The sequence below is a fragment of the Ambystoma mexicanum genome, chromosome 7p, assembly GCF_040938575.1.
Source record: "Ambystoma mexicanum isolate Mex_15411 chromosome 7p, UKY_AmexF1_1, whole genome shotgun sequence".
Lineage (NCBI taxonomy): Eukaryota > Metazoa > Chordata > Amphibia > Caudata > Ambystomatidae > Ambystoma > Ambystoma mexicanum.
Genome location: NC_090939.1, coordinates 856814796 through 856830683, shown reverse-complemented (window position 1 = coordinate 856830683; position 15888 = coordinate 856814796). Strand labels below are relative to the sequence as shown.

The following is a 15888-nucleotide window of genomic DNA, read 5'->3' as shown; positions in this document are numbered from 1 at the left end:
AGAATTGATATCGCTTAAAAAGGGCAGTTGACGTGTTTAGACTGTGTCCATGATAGTAATGGAACACATTCTAATACCGGTTAAGAGGTCAAGATCGCAGAGAATTCGTTACATGTCTGACTAGGTGACTAGTTTATAATTTTAAATGCTCATGTAATAAAATGGAGAAACCTCATCTGATAGCTTTTAAGCATCTTCTCGACTCTTCCCAACATAATATTTCTCAATTGCAATTTTAAATTTTGAAAGAAATTCTGAAATGCCCCACAGCCGGAGGCAGAAAACAAGACTGCAACAGAAATAAACCTTTGGGATTCTTTTCATGTTAAGACTTGCTGCAGATTGCTCTAATGAAAAATGTGTTGCCCACTGTTTTTAACCGTGTTTTTTTTTAAAACTAAGGGAGTTTATCCCACTGCTCAGTGAGCGAGAAAGAAATGTAGGCAGCTTATATTTAGATAATAAATACTGGGAGGGATGTAAGCATGTTTTATGTATATTGAGTAGTAGCTATATGGATTAGATGTTTTCAGAAAACATTGTGGTATTTTAGGTAAACGTTTTTTCTTTAATGGGCACTTAAAAGAAAGTTTTCCCAAATTGTCTTATAGGGCCTCATTACACGTTGTGCGGTAAAAACCTCAAATTTCTGGCATGGCGCTTTTAACGTGTCCGCCCTCGCAAGAGGGCGCTAATAGCGTACCATTACGAGTACGCAGTCACGAGCATGGCGCCATGCCGGTAAAGACCCTACCGCCATGCCGTTAAAGACCCAAAAAAGTCACTTACCGCCCTCGACGAAAGTGCAGATAGCACCTCCGCCTGCGTGCAAAGAGCGGTGCCACAATTAGTGGTGACCGTTAAATTGCGGAACCGGAAATAGCGTCATCGCACAGGAACGGGAAAGAGCATGGCGGCCATCTTTAAAAACACAATCCATTGCCATCCACTGCCCCCTGGACCTGTTTGGAGTAGGTTGCAGTTGCAAATCATCCGGGACACCTTCAACATGCCCAAGGCATTTAAAAAAAGCACTGACAGGCAGTGCAAAGAAAAATGTACCTCGGAGGAGTTAAACATGGTGACCCAGACCCTGGCTGACAATGCTGAGGTTGTCTTTGCCAACGACATGCGGCGGCCGACACTACTGAAAAAAAAGGCCATGTGGGAAGAAGTTGCGGTTAAAGTCAGTGCAGTGGGCACCAGCACCCGCACGGTGCGTGAGTGAAGGAAAAGGTGGGACGACCTCAGACTGCGGGTGAGGGGCATCCTTGCCGAAAACCACCGAATAGCCACTGCAGGTGGAGCCGGTTCACCCATCAGACTAAAGGAATGGGAGGAGACCTGTGCAAACCTAATCGCAGTGGAATCCATTGAGGGAGTAGGCACTATGGAGCAAGGCGTGGGAACCACTTCGGATGGAGGTGAGTGTACACATGACAGGATGCTATGTGAATGTACTGTCCCCGCCAAATGTGAGCCCAGAATCCTCTCATGCATGGACACACATCCACACATGCATCCATCCCAGCCCATGTCAGTGTCAGACCCAAACACACACACATGCACACATCACCATAGACAAGTGCCAAACACAACCATGCATGGATGAGGCACTGAACTGACACATCACCTGCATCCACAACTATTAAGTCCCAATGGCCACAACTGCATTATTGATGTATCCTGCATGAAGTACATAGAAACGTAACCAATGCCATCCCCCTTCTTGTCCCTGACAGGCTCACATACAGATGGTGAGGATGCCGCAAATGCATCCCAGGCACCGCCTACAAGTAAGAGACCAAGGGCACAGGACTCTGAGGACACCCCCACGACATCTAGGGGCAAGGTTCCACATGATGAGTGTGAAGCTTCGGAGGAGTGCCACTGCCAGGATTGAAGTAGCCACACCACCAACTGGAGCCCCACCACCGAAGGTGAACCCACAACCACCAATACCAGCCACCGAGGGCCCACCATCAGCTACGCCAAGCTCCGCAGGAGAGGCAGCCGCCACTGCCCCCCTATCTGACCTTGAGGACACAGCAGTTGGCACAATGCAGATGCACACCCCAAGCCCCCCTACAATCCCTGAGCCAGCACCGTTTCAGATACCTGGGTCTGATGTCACTGGTGAGGACAACATTCCAGCCATAATGTCCCCCATGGTGGCTTCACCTGCTGTCATGGATGCATGTGAGGGCACAGCAGCCACTACACCATCACCCAGCACTGCCCTCGAGCTGGCCACCATCCGGCAGCGTCAACAGGAACTTACTGTGCTGGTTAGCCAGCATGTTGAGGAGGCTGCCCATCTCAGGGAGGATATTGTGGAGACGGCAAGGCACTCCAGTGAGAGGATGGAGGCCTGTACTGACAGGCTTTGTGAGGAGATAGCTAGGCTAAGGGAGGTCCTCACTGGAATAGCTGCCACGTCACACCACCAGGACAGTATGCCACGTCGTCATCCGCCAGTTCAACGCAGACAAGCCCCCTCCGCCGCTCAACCCGCACCACCAGGCGCATGTCTGCCCATCCTCCAAATGCTGCTGCAAATAATGGCCAATAGGGGGTTTATGGCGATTCTTCTGCGTGCATGGGCCAATGCAAACATGGCAGACACATGAGGAACTGTTGTGGGTGGTGGGTGGAAGGGTGTTATGGGTCTGTTGTGGGGGGGTGGGTGGAAGGGTGTTATGGGTCTGTTGTGGGGGGTTGGTGGAAGGGTGTTATGGGTCTGTTGTGGGGGGTGGGTGTAAGGGTGGTGGGATGTTTGGTGACATGCACTTTTTCATCTTTCCGTTACTTAATACACTGGTGTCTGATCAAAACACAGGCTTGGACATCTTCTTTGTGTATGTGTACTTTATTGGCGACAGGGTCCATTGCGTGCTTCTAAACATACACCAGTGCATTACTACCCATATCCATGTGACGGTACCAAAACATGTTCCTCCGAATATTTGGTTGATCAGACGCTGTCTCACAGCACGTCCCTCCTGCCCATCCCCTCTTGCAAGACCTGCATCCCCTGTGGGTTCCGTACAGGTGTGAGGAGCCAGCTCTTCAGGGGATAGCCTGCATCACCTGTATGGGGGAACAAATGGGGTCCCGTTACTGTTCACCTCAAGAGCGGCCTGTTCATATCACACAAATTGACATTGCATTGTGATTCAAGTACACAGTCAACAGCATACATGCAGATGGTCTGTGTGACAGCAATGTGCAAGGGTGAGCTCGACCCTGCAAGTAGCCATGCCCCATTGATGCCTCCAACAGTAATTGACAGGTCCTGGGTGAGGCGAGGTCGTAGGTGTCCCTGGCCCAGGCAGATTTGGTTCCTCATTGCTGTTGTACTGCCATTCCAACATAGAGGTTGCCATGCAGTGAGGCATCACTTCAGTGGTGGTAAAGGTGTGTGGTGAAATGCTATGTCTATGGCTAGGGCTGATCCCTTTGCATGCATCATAGGGCACATTGCATTATAGATATTGTGCTGGACTGATTCCGGGTGACTATCCTGATGGCACGTATGAAATCTGTGTATTTTGTGGCGTGGAATTTGTGCAATGTGTATGTGGATGGGTGTTTGATGTTACTAGACCTGAAATGTCATCTGTGTTGTGTGGCTCATACTTGCATGTCAGTTCAACTCAAGTACGTTGCGGCCTTCCCAGATGGACATTGGCGTACATCTGTATGCGCATTTTGCAGACAGACAACAAGCTACACCCAGTTGGAGTATGTATCTCTCCCCCCCAATCACACCCAGTTGGAGCATGTCTCCCCCCCCCAATCACACCCAGTTGGAGTATGTATCTCCCCCCCATCACACCCAGTTGGAGTATGTATCTCCCCCCCAAATCACACCCAGTTGGAGTATGTATCTCTCCCCCCCAAACACACTGCCATGTGCTTGCCCTGCTACTCACCAAGTAGCCACGAACGTTGTGTGGTTTGTCGCTCCATGTAGCATGGGATAGTTGAGTTCCGCAGGACCATGGAATCATGGGTTGATTCGGGAAATCGGGCACAGCAATGTGTATCTTGTTGGCATCACATACCATTTGGACATTGATGGAGTGGAATTGTTTCCTGTTTCGGTAGACCACTTCATTGCGATGTGGGACCACCAATTCCACATGTGTACAGTCGATGGCCCCAATGCAACTTGGGATGCCTGCCAGTGAATAGAAGCCAACTTTGGTGTTGGCAATCTCCTGGGCAGTCCGTGGCATGAATGTGTGTTCAGGTGCATGCTTCAGGAGGGCATCGAGTACCTGGTTCAGCGTGTGTGAAAATACTGGTTGGGAGATGCCATGCATCTGGCCCACTGTATGCTGGTAGGTGCCAGTGGCCAGGAAGTGGAGCACAGTCACCACCTTGAGTAGAGGGGGGATGGCAGTTCTGATGTCTATGAGGCTCACAATATCGTTGTGTATCATGTCCACGATGCTGGTGATGGTATCCCGGTCCAGACGGTACATGGTGTGTATCTGCTCAGGGGTTAGGTTAAATGGACTGGCTCTGATCCTGGGGATTGGTGGGTGCCTCTGTGGTATGATTAGGTGCCGTGGTGGTGCTTGCTGTGCCTGTCTTGCCCTCCTCCTCCTCCTCCTGCGTCTCCTTTGGGCTGCCTGTTGTTGTTGCAGCTGCGCTACAATCATGTCCTCCAGCCCATGTAATGCTGCTAGTATTGGAACCATCTTGGTGTCGGAAGGGGTGTGGTGTGCTCCTTTTGAGCCGCCACAGTCTCCATTGCCTCCACCTGTGCTGATTGTGTCCACCTGTGGCAGGTGGGAACACTGCTCAGTTCTCTTATCGTGTGGTTTGCGATGCCGGTATTTGCGCCATGGTGGTAAGGGGTTTTGGGGGCTTTACCATGCTGCTATTGGCATGTCCGCTCGCCTTGTGATGCTGTGCTAATAGCGGTATGGCGTAATTTACGGGATGGTGGGTCGCGCGCATGCGGACTGCCCGCTATTAGTGGCACTGTACTTAGCGGTGCCGCTAATAGCGGTGAGCCGGGTCATAATTCGCATGGGGATTTAACGTTGCCGGTATTCCATTACCGGTAACGTTAAATCCATACCGCCTACCGTGTAATGAGGCCCATAGATTCGCTAGCAAAGTATTCAGAGAGCCAAAAAGAATGCAGCGATATGTGGTGCTCCATGAAGAAATGGTTTATACATTCAATTTTTTCAAATAATATCATGGAAAAAAGCTAAAGAAATAGCAATAAAAAGAATAGGGTTTATCCGTTTGAAATTGATTGATATGATATTTTATTTGTATCGCGCCCAAGTGTTTCAGATTGCACGCATCAGAGACTCTCTGTACTTAAAGGAATGAAACCACAAACAACCTGACCCTATAGATTCTCTGGGGCAAGGAGGTAGTCAGTGGGATTTGAATCTGTGTAACTGCACTGTTTTCACAGCTTTCTATTCCTAGCAGTGCAGATGCAAGTGCTAGCAGGAGTCTGGCAACAATACAACAATTACTCATCACCACTCTAAAAACATAAACCTTGCAGCAACGTATATAGATGTAAATAAAGTGAATATGACTCCGAGTTTTAGATAAAACAAGATTTTGAGAAGACAAAATTGTGAAACATTTTGAGGAGAGTCTTTCGAAAGGTAATGCGGCTGAAACAGGTGCAGACACAATCTCCCATGAGATCAAATCTTTTAAGAGACAGAACGTCCTGCACAAGCAGTGGAACAAATGCACGAGGAGCAATCGATAAATTACCCCACTGAAATTTGAATAGTATCAAAAACTCAGTAAAGAATCTCTATGAACTGAATTAAAATTTGGATATAGACATGAGGAGCCAGTGATACATTGTTGGACTGAAACTTTGACCAGCACACATACGTACTGAACAAAAACAGCAACCTAGGAGCAGCAACTTAATAAGAAGATATAGAAATTGGACTACATTTTTGATATGTTCATGAGGAGCAAATAATATTTTGCCCTACTACATTTTTGAGGAATCTAAGCTAAACATAGAAAAACACCCAATGTGTAGCAACTGAATATTCAACTATAGAACTTTGTGGACATTTTGCAAAACATGGCACCTTAAATCCCTTTTCATTAGTTCAAAACCTTTTGAAACTTTTAACCCTTTTTATTTTTTCAAATTGAAAAAGCAATATCTAGACCCGGTTGGTGGATGGTGGACGTGTCGGATCGCCATTTGTATTCGATCTTTCAGCTGCTTTCAACATCACCCCACTCTTCTTGACGTCTTTACTTTTACGGTATTAGAGAGAAAGATTTGGCTTGCTACAATCTTTTTATCAAGGTATACACAGACAGTAGGTCTTTCACCATATGAGTCAGCCACAATGCTAATTGATTGGGAGTCCCACAAAACAAGGCTCTTCTTTGACCCTGCTTCGTTTTAATCTCAAAATAGGACTGTTAGCCTACCTAATTCGCTCTAGCGGTCTTCTGTTTAAAATATACGCCGATGCCACCCAGCTCGTATTGCAGTCGGATGATAGTTTAGGGTGTTCCCAGGAAGGTTTTCAAAAGTGCATGACGTAGGAGTTTGGATGAATAAGAATTGCCTAAAATTCAATTCCTGAAAAACAGAGCTATTGCTTTGCAGATGTCCTAAACCAGTCTCTCTTCTCACTGATAATGAGAACACCTGGATCACTCATTTCTGGCTCTCCTCTTTGAGGCAAGCTCTACTCCTCCACCTCAGGCTCGCACATTGGATATTCATTTTGATTTCACATTGTCTTTCCAACAACACATTAAGCCGGTGTCTGTAATCTGCTTTTTTTCATGTTTGGATGTTTAGATTACTTTCCCTCTTCTCATAAAGTTCAGTTAGTAAATGCCTTTATTTCCAGTAGGCCTGATTACGGTAATTCCTCAACAGTTGGCCTACCTTCTGGCACTCTTCATAAAACCTCAAATCATCCAAGATACAGCTGCACACATTCCTTTCAAACGTGGTTGTAGAGCCCACGTGACTTCAGTTCGTTAGACTCTACTTTGGATACCGAGCAAAGAAAGAGTCCTTTTCAAGTCCCTCTGTTTAGTGCATTAATCCTTTCGATCTCAGGGCCTAACGGCCTAAGGTTTTTGACTGACAGATTCACCCCTTATCTGCTGGTGAGTCTGCCCAGATCATCTGCTAAAGCTTTGCTGTTGGTCCTTGGCTTCCATTTATATTGCTGGTGTGGGAGAGCACCCATCCTGCGCCTGCAATTGGTCACTGGTTCATCTCCATTTAATAGGCGATCAAATCACCCTTAGGTATTCGCTTCAAATCCATCTTTTTTCCATCTGTAATTTGATCTCTGCTTTGTCTCTTGCCCTGAGATGAATTAGAGTCTGGAAATCTGAGTGCCAAGATGCTCTTGGGGTGAACGAGCGCTATATAAAGCAATTGAACATAACATTTCTTGTACTAGCAATTAGATGTGTGCTGTGTGCTACATTGAAGAGACTACAGGTACTATCTACATGCATACAGCGATCCGCTTCGCGAAGATCTCATCATCCATGCAGCAAAACCCTGTTCTTAATCCTCAGAATTCGGATTCTTGAACGAATCCCCTGGAATAACGAGTATGCAGAAGCAGTCAGGCTATTTAGGTTTCTACCGATCCAAAGAATGACAGCATCAAAAGGCAAATAACAATGACAAAGAATATGGAGAGTGGGGGCTATTGTCATGGTGGACATGGAAGACTGACCATTAGGATGTGTCAGTATAAGATCACTGTATTCCAGCAAAAGGTTCTAAACCACTTGAAAACCTGAAAACATTAACAAAAGTCTGCATAACTGTACATGAAAAGTGCCCTCAAAGGGCGATTTGCCGCAGAAACCGTGATATAGACTATTGAAAATATGTGTTAATCCCTTGTTTGCGTCTACCACTAGAGGTCTGACCATACTTGCTGTTCATGTGTATTTGTCGGATTGTAAGAGAGAAGTGACATATACTATGCTCTTTCTTCCAGAATTCCCTGTTCAGAAGGGAGCGGTTGCTTTCGTGACTGGTGGCGGGAGCGGCATTGGATACCATACTGCAAAGCACTTGGCCAAACTTGGGATGCATGTGATAATAGGTACTGGAAATATCTGAGCTCCATTACTTCTGTTTAAAATGCTAATGTTCACAAAGTTTATGCACTTGCGCGTTCTCAATGTCACTGGGCTTAGTAAGATTGTTGTTTTGTTCTCCCTTGCCTTGTCGCGTTCTGAAACACTTGTGTACGAGCGCGATAGAAATAAAATATCAATATCAACACTCACAAGCATACAAACAATTACAAAACAAATCTAATGTTGTAACAAGTCAAAGGAAACGGGAGAAAGACAGCCACACATTTCTTATTGTTATACTGCACGTTTTGCGAATGGCAATCAATTTTAGTTTGGGCTTTTAGGTGTTGCTCGCAACCCCTATAAGCCGAAACTATTGAATTAGAGTACAGATAGGGAGGAATGGCATATGGGCAGGCGCACACAGCCTGTATGTGTTGCTTGGCTATGTGCCCACCCGTTGCCATGCTAATCCCTATGGCCATTCCCACTTAGGGCTTGCCCCTTCCCGCCCAAAATACCTCCTCATGGGAACTCTTGAGCTCGCTTTACTCGAGCCTTACCATCAAACATTGCACTCGAAGTGCCTGCTAGTGTTTTTTCAAAACAGTCTTCTGAGAGTTAATGACTTAATTGAAGTTGCAAAAACGCTAATGGTGCAATAAAAATCTCTTACCAGGCCTACAGCCACTCGATTTATAAGCACTCTGCGTGCCCTTCACTAAAGTCCTGTTACAAACAAGCATTGACAAAGGCAACTGTTTGGTCTTCTGTATATGTATTAGGCATTTGCGAGACACTGCTATTAGATGCCCAGGTACTTGCACCATGTTGCACCTGCTACTATCAATGGCCAGCTAATACCACTACGGCTGTGCCTGGCAAGTACCTTTCCCATGCCTACACAAAAGCCCATATTGTTGGCATTGCTAATGCTTGTTTAAAATTCCATCTCCCTCACTTTGATGCATGTGGAGTTAGGCATGGAACATAACGCACTGGTGGAGATAAGCACACTGTCAGTAAAATATGTTTTGTGCCATTGTCAAAGTATTTCCGGCATAGATTTTGACAATGGTGCGCGAATTCCATTCAACCAGCGAAAAACTGCTTTGCGCAGAAAGTAGGCCTGCCTCTCCACCTGCATGACATTTTCTTGCAGATGGAAATGCTGTAATTCCAATAGAGCATGCCTGTTTTGTACATCTGTAAAAATTAAGTGCCTGTAGGGTAGGACTAGGAGTAATGAAGATTACCAGTCAGTAATCAGAGCATTCACCATACACTCACACGCACACCCAGTTACCCGTACATTTGCATGTGCATCCTTTCACCGTACACTACACTCACAAAGGCACACCTAGGCAGCCACCCATACATCATGCACTCACTCATTCACATACACACTTGCATGCGCACCCACACATTTACACAAAATACATTTTGTTATCTTTGAATCCATTGATCCAGGACAGGGAACGAGGCCTTCAGTGCAGCAGGAACGCTTGTTCCTGTCATGGAGCTGGAGGCCTCCATGTTGAGGTGTGCGGGGATCCCTATGACTTCAAAAAGAAATAGTTTCCATTACGGGAACAATTACCATAACGGAAATAATTTCTTTATGAAGGCCGGAGGATTTAAAAAAAAAAAAAACGTTTTCCCCATGTCATGGGCTGGTGGCGGGGCATATGCATTCAAAATAAAATAGTCTTTCGAAGGGATTGTGTCCTCCGACGTATTCCTCATTTTAGATATCTCCTTCCAGCTCTGCTGGCCTCGGAAAATGTTTCTCTAGAGGGCGCTGCGCGTCGACGTCCTCCGAGTCAATGTCCCTCGACAGCCGCCGTATCGACGTCGACGTCATCCTGCCTATAAAGGCCGTGCGCAGCGTCCGTTGCTCAGTTCCGTTTTTCCGCGCTTACTCAGTGCCTCAGAATACCCTTGCTCAGTTTTGTCAGGTTAAACCTATTTACCTCGAGTTATTCGATCCGTACTCGATGGCTTCTTCGTCGGAACCGACAACTCCTCGATCCGGCTTCAAAAAATGCCGAGATTGTGGGAAAAAGATGTCGCTGACTGACCCTCACAGAGTTTGTCTGTGGTGTTTGGGAGCTGAACACCATTGTTCGGAGTGCGAGGACTGTATGTCCATGACAGCTAAGGCCCTGAAGGAGCGTAGGGGGAAGCTGGAGAAAGGTAAGACTTTTAAAGCTTCTGCGTCGACGAAGTCGAGACATTCGTCTCCTCGTCACCATTCGTGCTCCAGGTCTCGGAGTGGGTCCCATCACTCCTCGAGATCGAAGCACTCGAAGAGGAGACGTCGAAGATCCCCTTCTCCGTCTTCCTCTTCCTCTGTTTCGCCAAAGAGAATCTCTTGCCCCACGAAACATAGTTCCCGAGCTGAATGGGAGGAATTCCACAAAAATATGATGAGCGTCTTCGAGAAAGCGGCCTCGACCCCCTCGAAGACTGCCGAGAGCGATGCTCTGGTCGAAAGACCCGAAGGTCAAAAACGCCACGAGTCGCAGTACCCGGCGATGGAAACCTCTCGAGCGCGTCTCGAACCCTCGAGTAGGACTATGACCTCCAAACCTTCCTCGAAGGTTCCGTCGACGCCGTCGACGAAGGTTCCATCGACGCCGAGGTCGGTGTCTTGACGCCGTTGTCGAAGGGACCTTCGACACACGGGTCTGTCGACTCGACGCCAGCTTCGACACCGGCGTCGACGCCAAGAAAAGTCACGGTTACGACACACCCAGTGACTATCCACAGGTCCTCGATGACGATGGCTTCGAGATTGTCGAGCAGAATCCCAATTCTGTCGAGGTCATCGAGGCCTCCGCCTTTGTTTTCGACGCCACGCTCAAAGCCTTCGACGTCGGCGTCGACGACATCGACGTTTTCGAGGCCGATTATGACAAGTTCGGCACCCTCTGCCTTGGAAATGGGGTTTACACCCTTTATGAGTTCAGAACAATTGAGAACTAGGTCCTCAATTATGGAAGAGGGTGAATTGTCTGAACAGGAAGACACATTTGAGTTGCAGGGACCTGTAACCCCAATTAGAGAGGAATTTTCCTCTGAAGAACGCAGGTTAAAGGATCTTCATGATTCCTTACATGAGGCAAGTGGGTTAGACACTTCCCCGAGGTGGAGTTTGCTAGGCCAGACCCGGGGGAGCATGCTGAAACCCCCTATGGAGCCTTAATGGCCGGGATCACAGAGTTTATGGGGTGGTCTGCACCTTCACAATCTTTCCAACAAGATGACCTCACGTATATTCTTGACAAAGGCCCACAGGAGGATCCTGTGGTGCCTTTTCATAAAGCTCTTCAGAGGAAGATTATGACGAACTGGGAAACCCCAGATGTCGTCCCGGCAGTAAATAAAAAACTGTCTACAAAATACAGGGTATCCTCTACAGACCCGGAGTTTTTGTCAAAACACCCATCCCCAGAAAGTCTGGTGGTACAGGCAGCATTTTCTACCAATGTCAAGACGGCTTATCCTACCGTCCCACAGGACAGGGACGATAAAAAATATGATGCTATGGAAAAGAAAGTTTTTTCGGCATGTAGCATGGCGTTAAAATCTGTTAATGCTACTTGCACCTTTGCTAGATTCAGCCATACACTTTGGGAGTGTGCTTCTACAGCGGCTGACTGCATCCCGGAGGGAGAAGAAAGGGAGGCGTTCCTGAATATCATACAGGACGGTAAAGACGCTATGTGCGAATCCCTCCAGACGGGCATTGATTCGGCTGACAGTATCAGCAGAGCAATGGCGGCAAGTACAACAACCAGGAGATTCGCTTGGTTGAGAAAGTCTGGTTTTGCCCCTGATGTGCAAGCCAGGCTCTTGAACATGCCATTCAATGGCTCTTCTTTGTTCGGGAAAAAGGCGGATGACAGTTTAGAGAAACTGCAAACTTCAAAAGCAGCAGCAAAATCCCTAGGCGCTGCAATCCGTCAGACACATTTTCGTCCCATTCGGAAGAGGTAGAGGACGACCGGCTCAAAGAGGACAAAGAAGAACTACCCGAGGTGGACGGGGTAGATATTCAAAAGCCGCAGCAACAGCAGGTGCCTCTTTACCATCAGCATCTGCATCAGCCGCCCCAAAACCACTCTGAGGACTTCCCTCACAGGACACCTGTAGGAGGCAGGTTGACTCAACATCTGGCGGTATGGCAGGCTATCACGTCAGATGCTTGGGCATTGGAAACAGTTGCCCAAGGTTACTGCCTGCCTTTCCTATGCATACCTCAGAGTCATCCACCGGGGATCAGCTCTCAGAAAGCTCCAGATCCGCTCCTCTTGCAGGAAATTTTGGACCTGCTAGGGAAAGGTGCCATAGAACCGGTACCTGTAGCGGAGAGGAACAAGGGCTGGTACTCCCCTTACTTTCTCATACCAAAGAAAGACGGAGGACTGAGACCCATCTTGGACTTGCGAGAATTGAACAAATTCCTCAGGAAAGACAAATTCAAGATGGTCACTCTTTCTCAGATCCTCCAGGCCCTTCAGTTCCAGGACTGGTTGGTATCTCTGGACCTTCAGGACGCTTATTTCCATGTGCCTATCCATCTCAAACACAGGAAATACCTGAGGTTCGCAATTGGCAACTCTCACTATCAATTTCGAGTGCTGCCATTTGGGCTGACCTCCGCCCGAGGGTCTTCACCAAGTTAATGTCGGTAGTGGCGGCAAGTCTAAGGAGGGAAGGGATTCACGTCTACCCCTACCTGGACGATTGGTTGATCAGGGCTGTTTCGTCGGAACAAGCTCAGATCCAGCTAAATCACGTGTGCCACTCCCTTCACAAACTGGGCTTCTCCCTCAATTTAAAGAAGTCACAAATGATACTATCGCAGAGACTCCAGTTCATAGGAGTGATCCTGGACACTTCCCTGAGAAAAGCCTCGCCACCAGAGGTGAGGGCTCAAGATATTCTACAGATGGTTATCAAGTTCCAAGATGCCCAACGTCTCCCAGCCTTCGACTTTTTGAGGTTGCTAGGCCTCATGGCATCCTGCATTTTCCTAGTGCCAGAGGCTCGCCTGAGAATGAGATCCCTCCAGTGGGCACTGAGGACTCAGTGGTCACAATTCTCAGGGAGAATGACAGATCTTCTTTAGGTTCCCGACAGGGTGGCTCGAGACCTTCAGTGGTGGGCCTGTCAGGAGAACATTCTGAAAGGAGAACATTTTTGGCAACCCTGGCCGGAGATAACAGTAGTCACGGATGCCTCACTCACGGGGTGGGGAGCCCACGCCAACGACTTGACCATCAGCGGTCGTTGGTCTCCATCGGAGTCCAGACTACATATCAACCTGTTAGAGCTGAGAGCCATCAGACTTGCGCTGAAGGCGTTCCTGCCAGCTGTACAAGGGAAAAACGTCCTGATAATGACGGACAACACGGTGGCCATGCATTACCTCAACAAAAGAGGAGGCGTAGGATCACTACCCCTGTGCAGAGAGGCGATGCAGCTCTGGTTTTGGGCAATCCAAGAAGGAATCTCTCTATCGGCAGTTCACCTAGCCGGAGAGAAGAACTTGACAGCGGATGCTCTGAGCAGGCAGAGCACAGTCTCCCACGAGTGGGAGCTAGCTCAGGAAGTCCTTCAAGAGATCTTCGCCCTTTGGGGAACCCCTCAGGTGGATCTGTTCGCCACCAGCCTCAACAGGAAATGCGATCTGTTCTGCTCAAGGGAATTTCCCCCGAGAGGAGCTCTGGGAGACGCGTTCATAGTGGACTGGGAGTTTCCGCTTCTGTACGCGTTCCCACCGGTCCCTGTCATTCCTCAAATGATCAGGAGGTTGAGAAGATTCCGGAGGACCATGATCCTAATTGCCCCGGATTGTGCCAGGAGAACGTGGTACCCGGACCTTCTAGACTTGTCCATCTGCCCTCCAATTCGACTTCCACTCAGAGAGAACCTACTCTCACAGAAGGGAGGTCAGGTTCTCCATCCAGACATCAAAACCCTCAACCTTCACGCTTGGCTTCTGAAAGGCTGAGGTACAAGGATTCGGACCTCCCTGATGATGTTATGGAGGTGTTGCTTTCAGCAAGGAGGCCAGCAACAAAGTCTTTATACCGCTGCCGTTGGAACAGATTTTGCAGCTGGTGTAGAGAACAGAATATCGACCCTTTTTCATGTGGTACACCAATGGTTTTGTCCTTCCTACTATACTTGGCGAATTCAGGCCTTCAAGTTGGCACCATTAAGGGCTATCTCGCAGCGCTATCCATCTTTAAGCGCACTGCGGAAGAACCATCCTATTTCAAGTTACCCTTGGTAATACAGTTTCTAAAGGGGTTAACCAATGTTTATCCCCCAAGACCATTCCAAGTTCCCCTATGGGATTTAAACTTAGTCCTAACTTTCCTGATGGGCACACCTTTCGAACCACTCCATTCTTGTTTGTTAAGATTCCTTACCCTTAAAACTGTTTTATTAATAGCACTTACATCTGCTAGAAGGGTGAGCGAATTACAAGCTCTTTCTTGTAAACCCCCTCACACAATCTTTCACAAAGACAAAGTTGTCCTGCAAGTGAAGCCTAATTTCCTCCCAAAGGTGGTTTCTGAATTCCATATCACTCAGAAGATTACCCTACCATCTTTCTATCCTCCTCCTCATCCGGGGAAAGAGGAAGAGAGGGTACACAGGCTACACCCTAGAAGGGCTTTAAGTTTTTACATCAGTAGACTAGCCAGGATAAGACAGGCAGACCAGCTGTTTGTAGGTTACACAGGTCACAAGCTGGGGTTACCAATAACTAAGCAGACCATTTCCAGATGGATCATTCTAGCCATTCTGGAATGTTATAAACTGGCAGGGAAAGAGCCCCCTCAAAACCTTAGGGCTCATTCGACCAGAGGTATTGCAGCTTCATCGGCCCTCAAAAGAGGTGTGCCGGTTAAAGACATCTGCACGGCCGCTACATGGTCGTCTGTCCATACCTTTACACGATTTTACAACTTGGATTCCTCCTCCAGTGAAGAGACTAGGTTTGGAAGGGCTGTACTGCATTCTATTCATCAATAGAAGACAGCGTGAAGTCAGTACTCCCTCCTCCAATAATAGAATACTGCTATGGGAGCCTATCTAAGATGAGGAATACGTCGGAGGACACAATCCCTTCGAAGAACAAGTTACTTCTTACCTTGTAACGTTCTTTCGACGGGATGTTCCTCCGACGTATTCCTCATCGACCCTCCCATCCATCCCCGCATTTCTGCTTCCCTTGTTGTTGCAGCTTACGCTCCTTCAGGGTGATTAGTCTTGTCCAGAAAGAATTATTGTGGGCTACAAAACGCAACTGAGCAACAGACGCTGCGCGAGGCCTTTATAGGCAGGATGACGTCGACGTCGATACGGCGGCTGTCGAGGGACATCGACTCGGAGGACGTCGACGCGCAGCGCCCTCTAGAGAAAAACTTTCCGAGGCCAGCAGAGCTGGAAGGAGATATCTAAGATGAGGAATACGTCGGAGGAACATCCCGTCGAAAGAACGTTACAAGGTAAGAAGTAACTTGTTCTTCTGCCTTCATGAAGAAATTATTTCCATTCCAGTGTCTTCAATTAGAAACTTTTTTTTAAAGTCCGAGGCCCCCTACCCGCCACCAGCACATATGGCAGCGAGGAACCCTGCACTGCGGAAGATGCGGGAGCCCCTGCTATGCCAATGAACCCACAGTACCTGTAGGGAGAATTAATTTCAAATGTGTTTTATATTCATTTTCCTGTTCATATGCAATTCTGCTCTGATACCTATATTTACTATTG

The 15888-nt window shown here is 47.7% G+C and overlaps 1 protein-coding gene across 5 annotated transcripts in view; it reads left to right on the top strand.

Moving 5' to 3' along the window:
* Positions 1-15888, top strand: part of DHRSX (dehydrogenase/reductase X-linked) — a 1538459-nt gene that overhangs the window by 368300 nt on the left and 1154271 nt on the right. For all 5 annotated transcript variants that reach the window (XM_069637026.1, XM_069637025.1, XM_069637028.1 and 2 more), the window contains one exon: positions 8007-8114. In XM_069637026.1, the coding sequence (XP_069493127.1) occupies positions 8007-8114 (108 nt within the window). The remainder of the gene's footprint in view (positions 1-8006; positions 8115-15888) is intronic.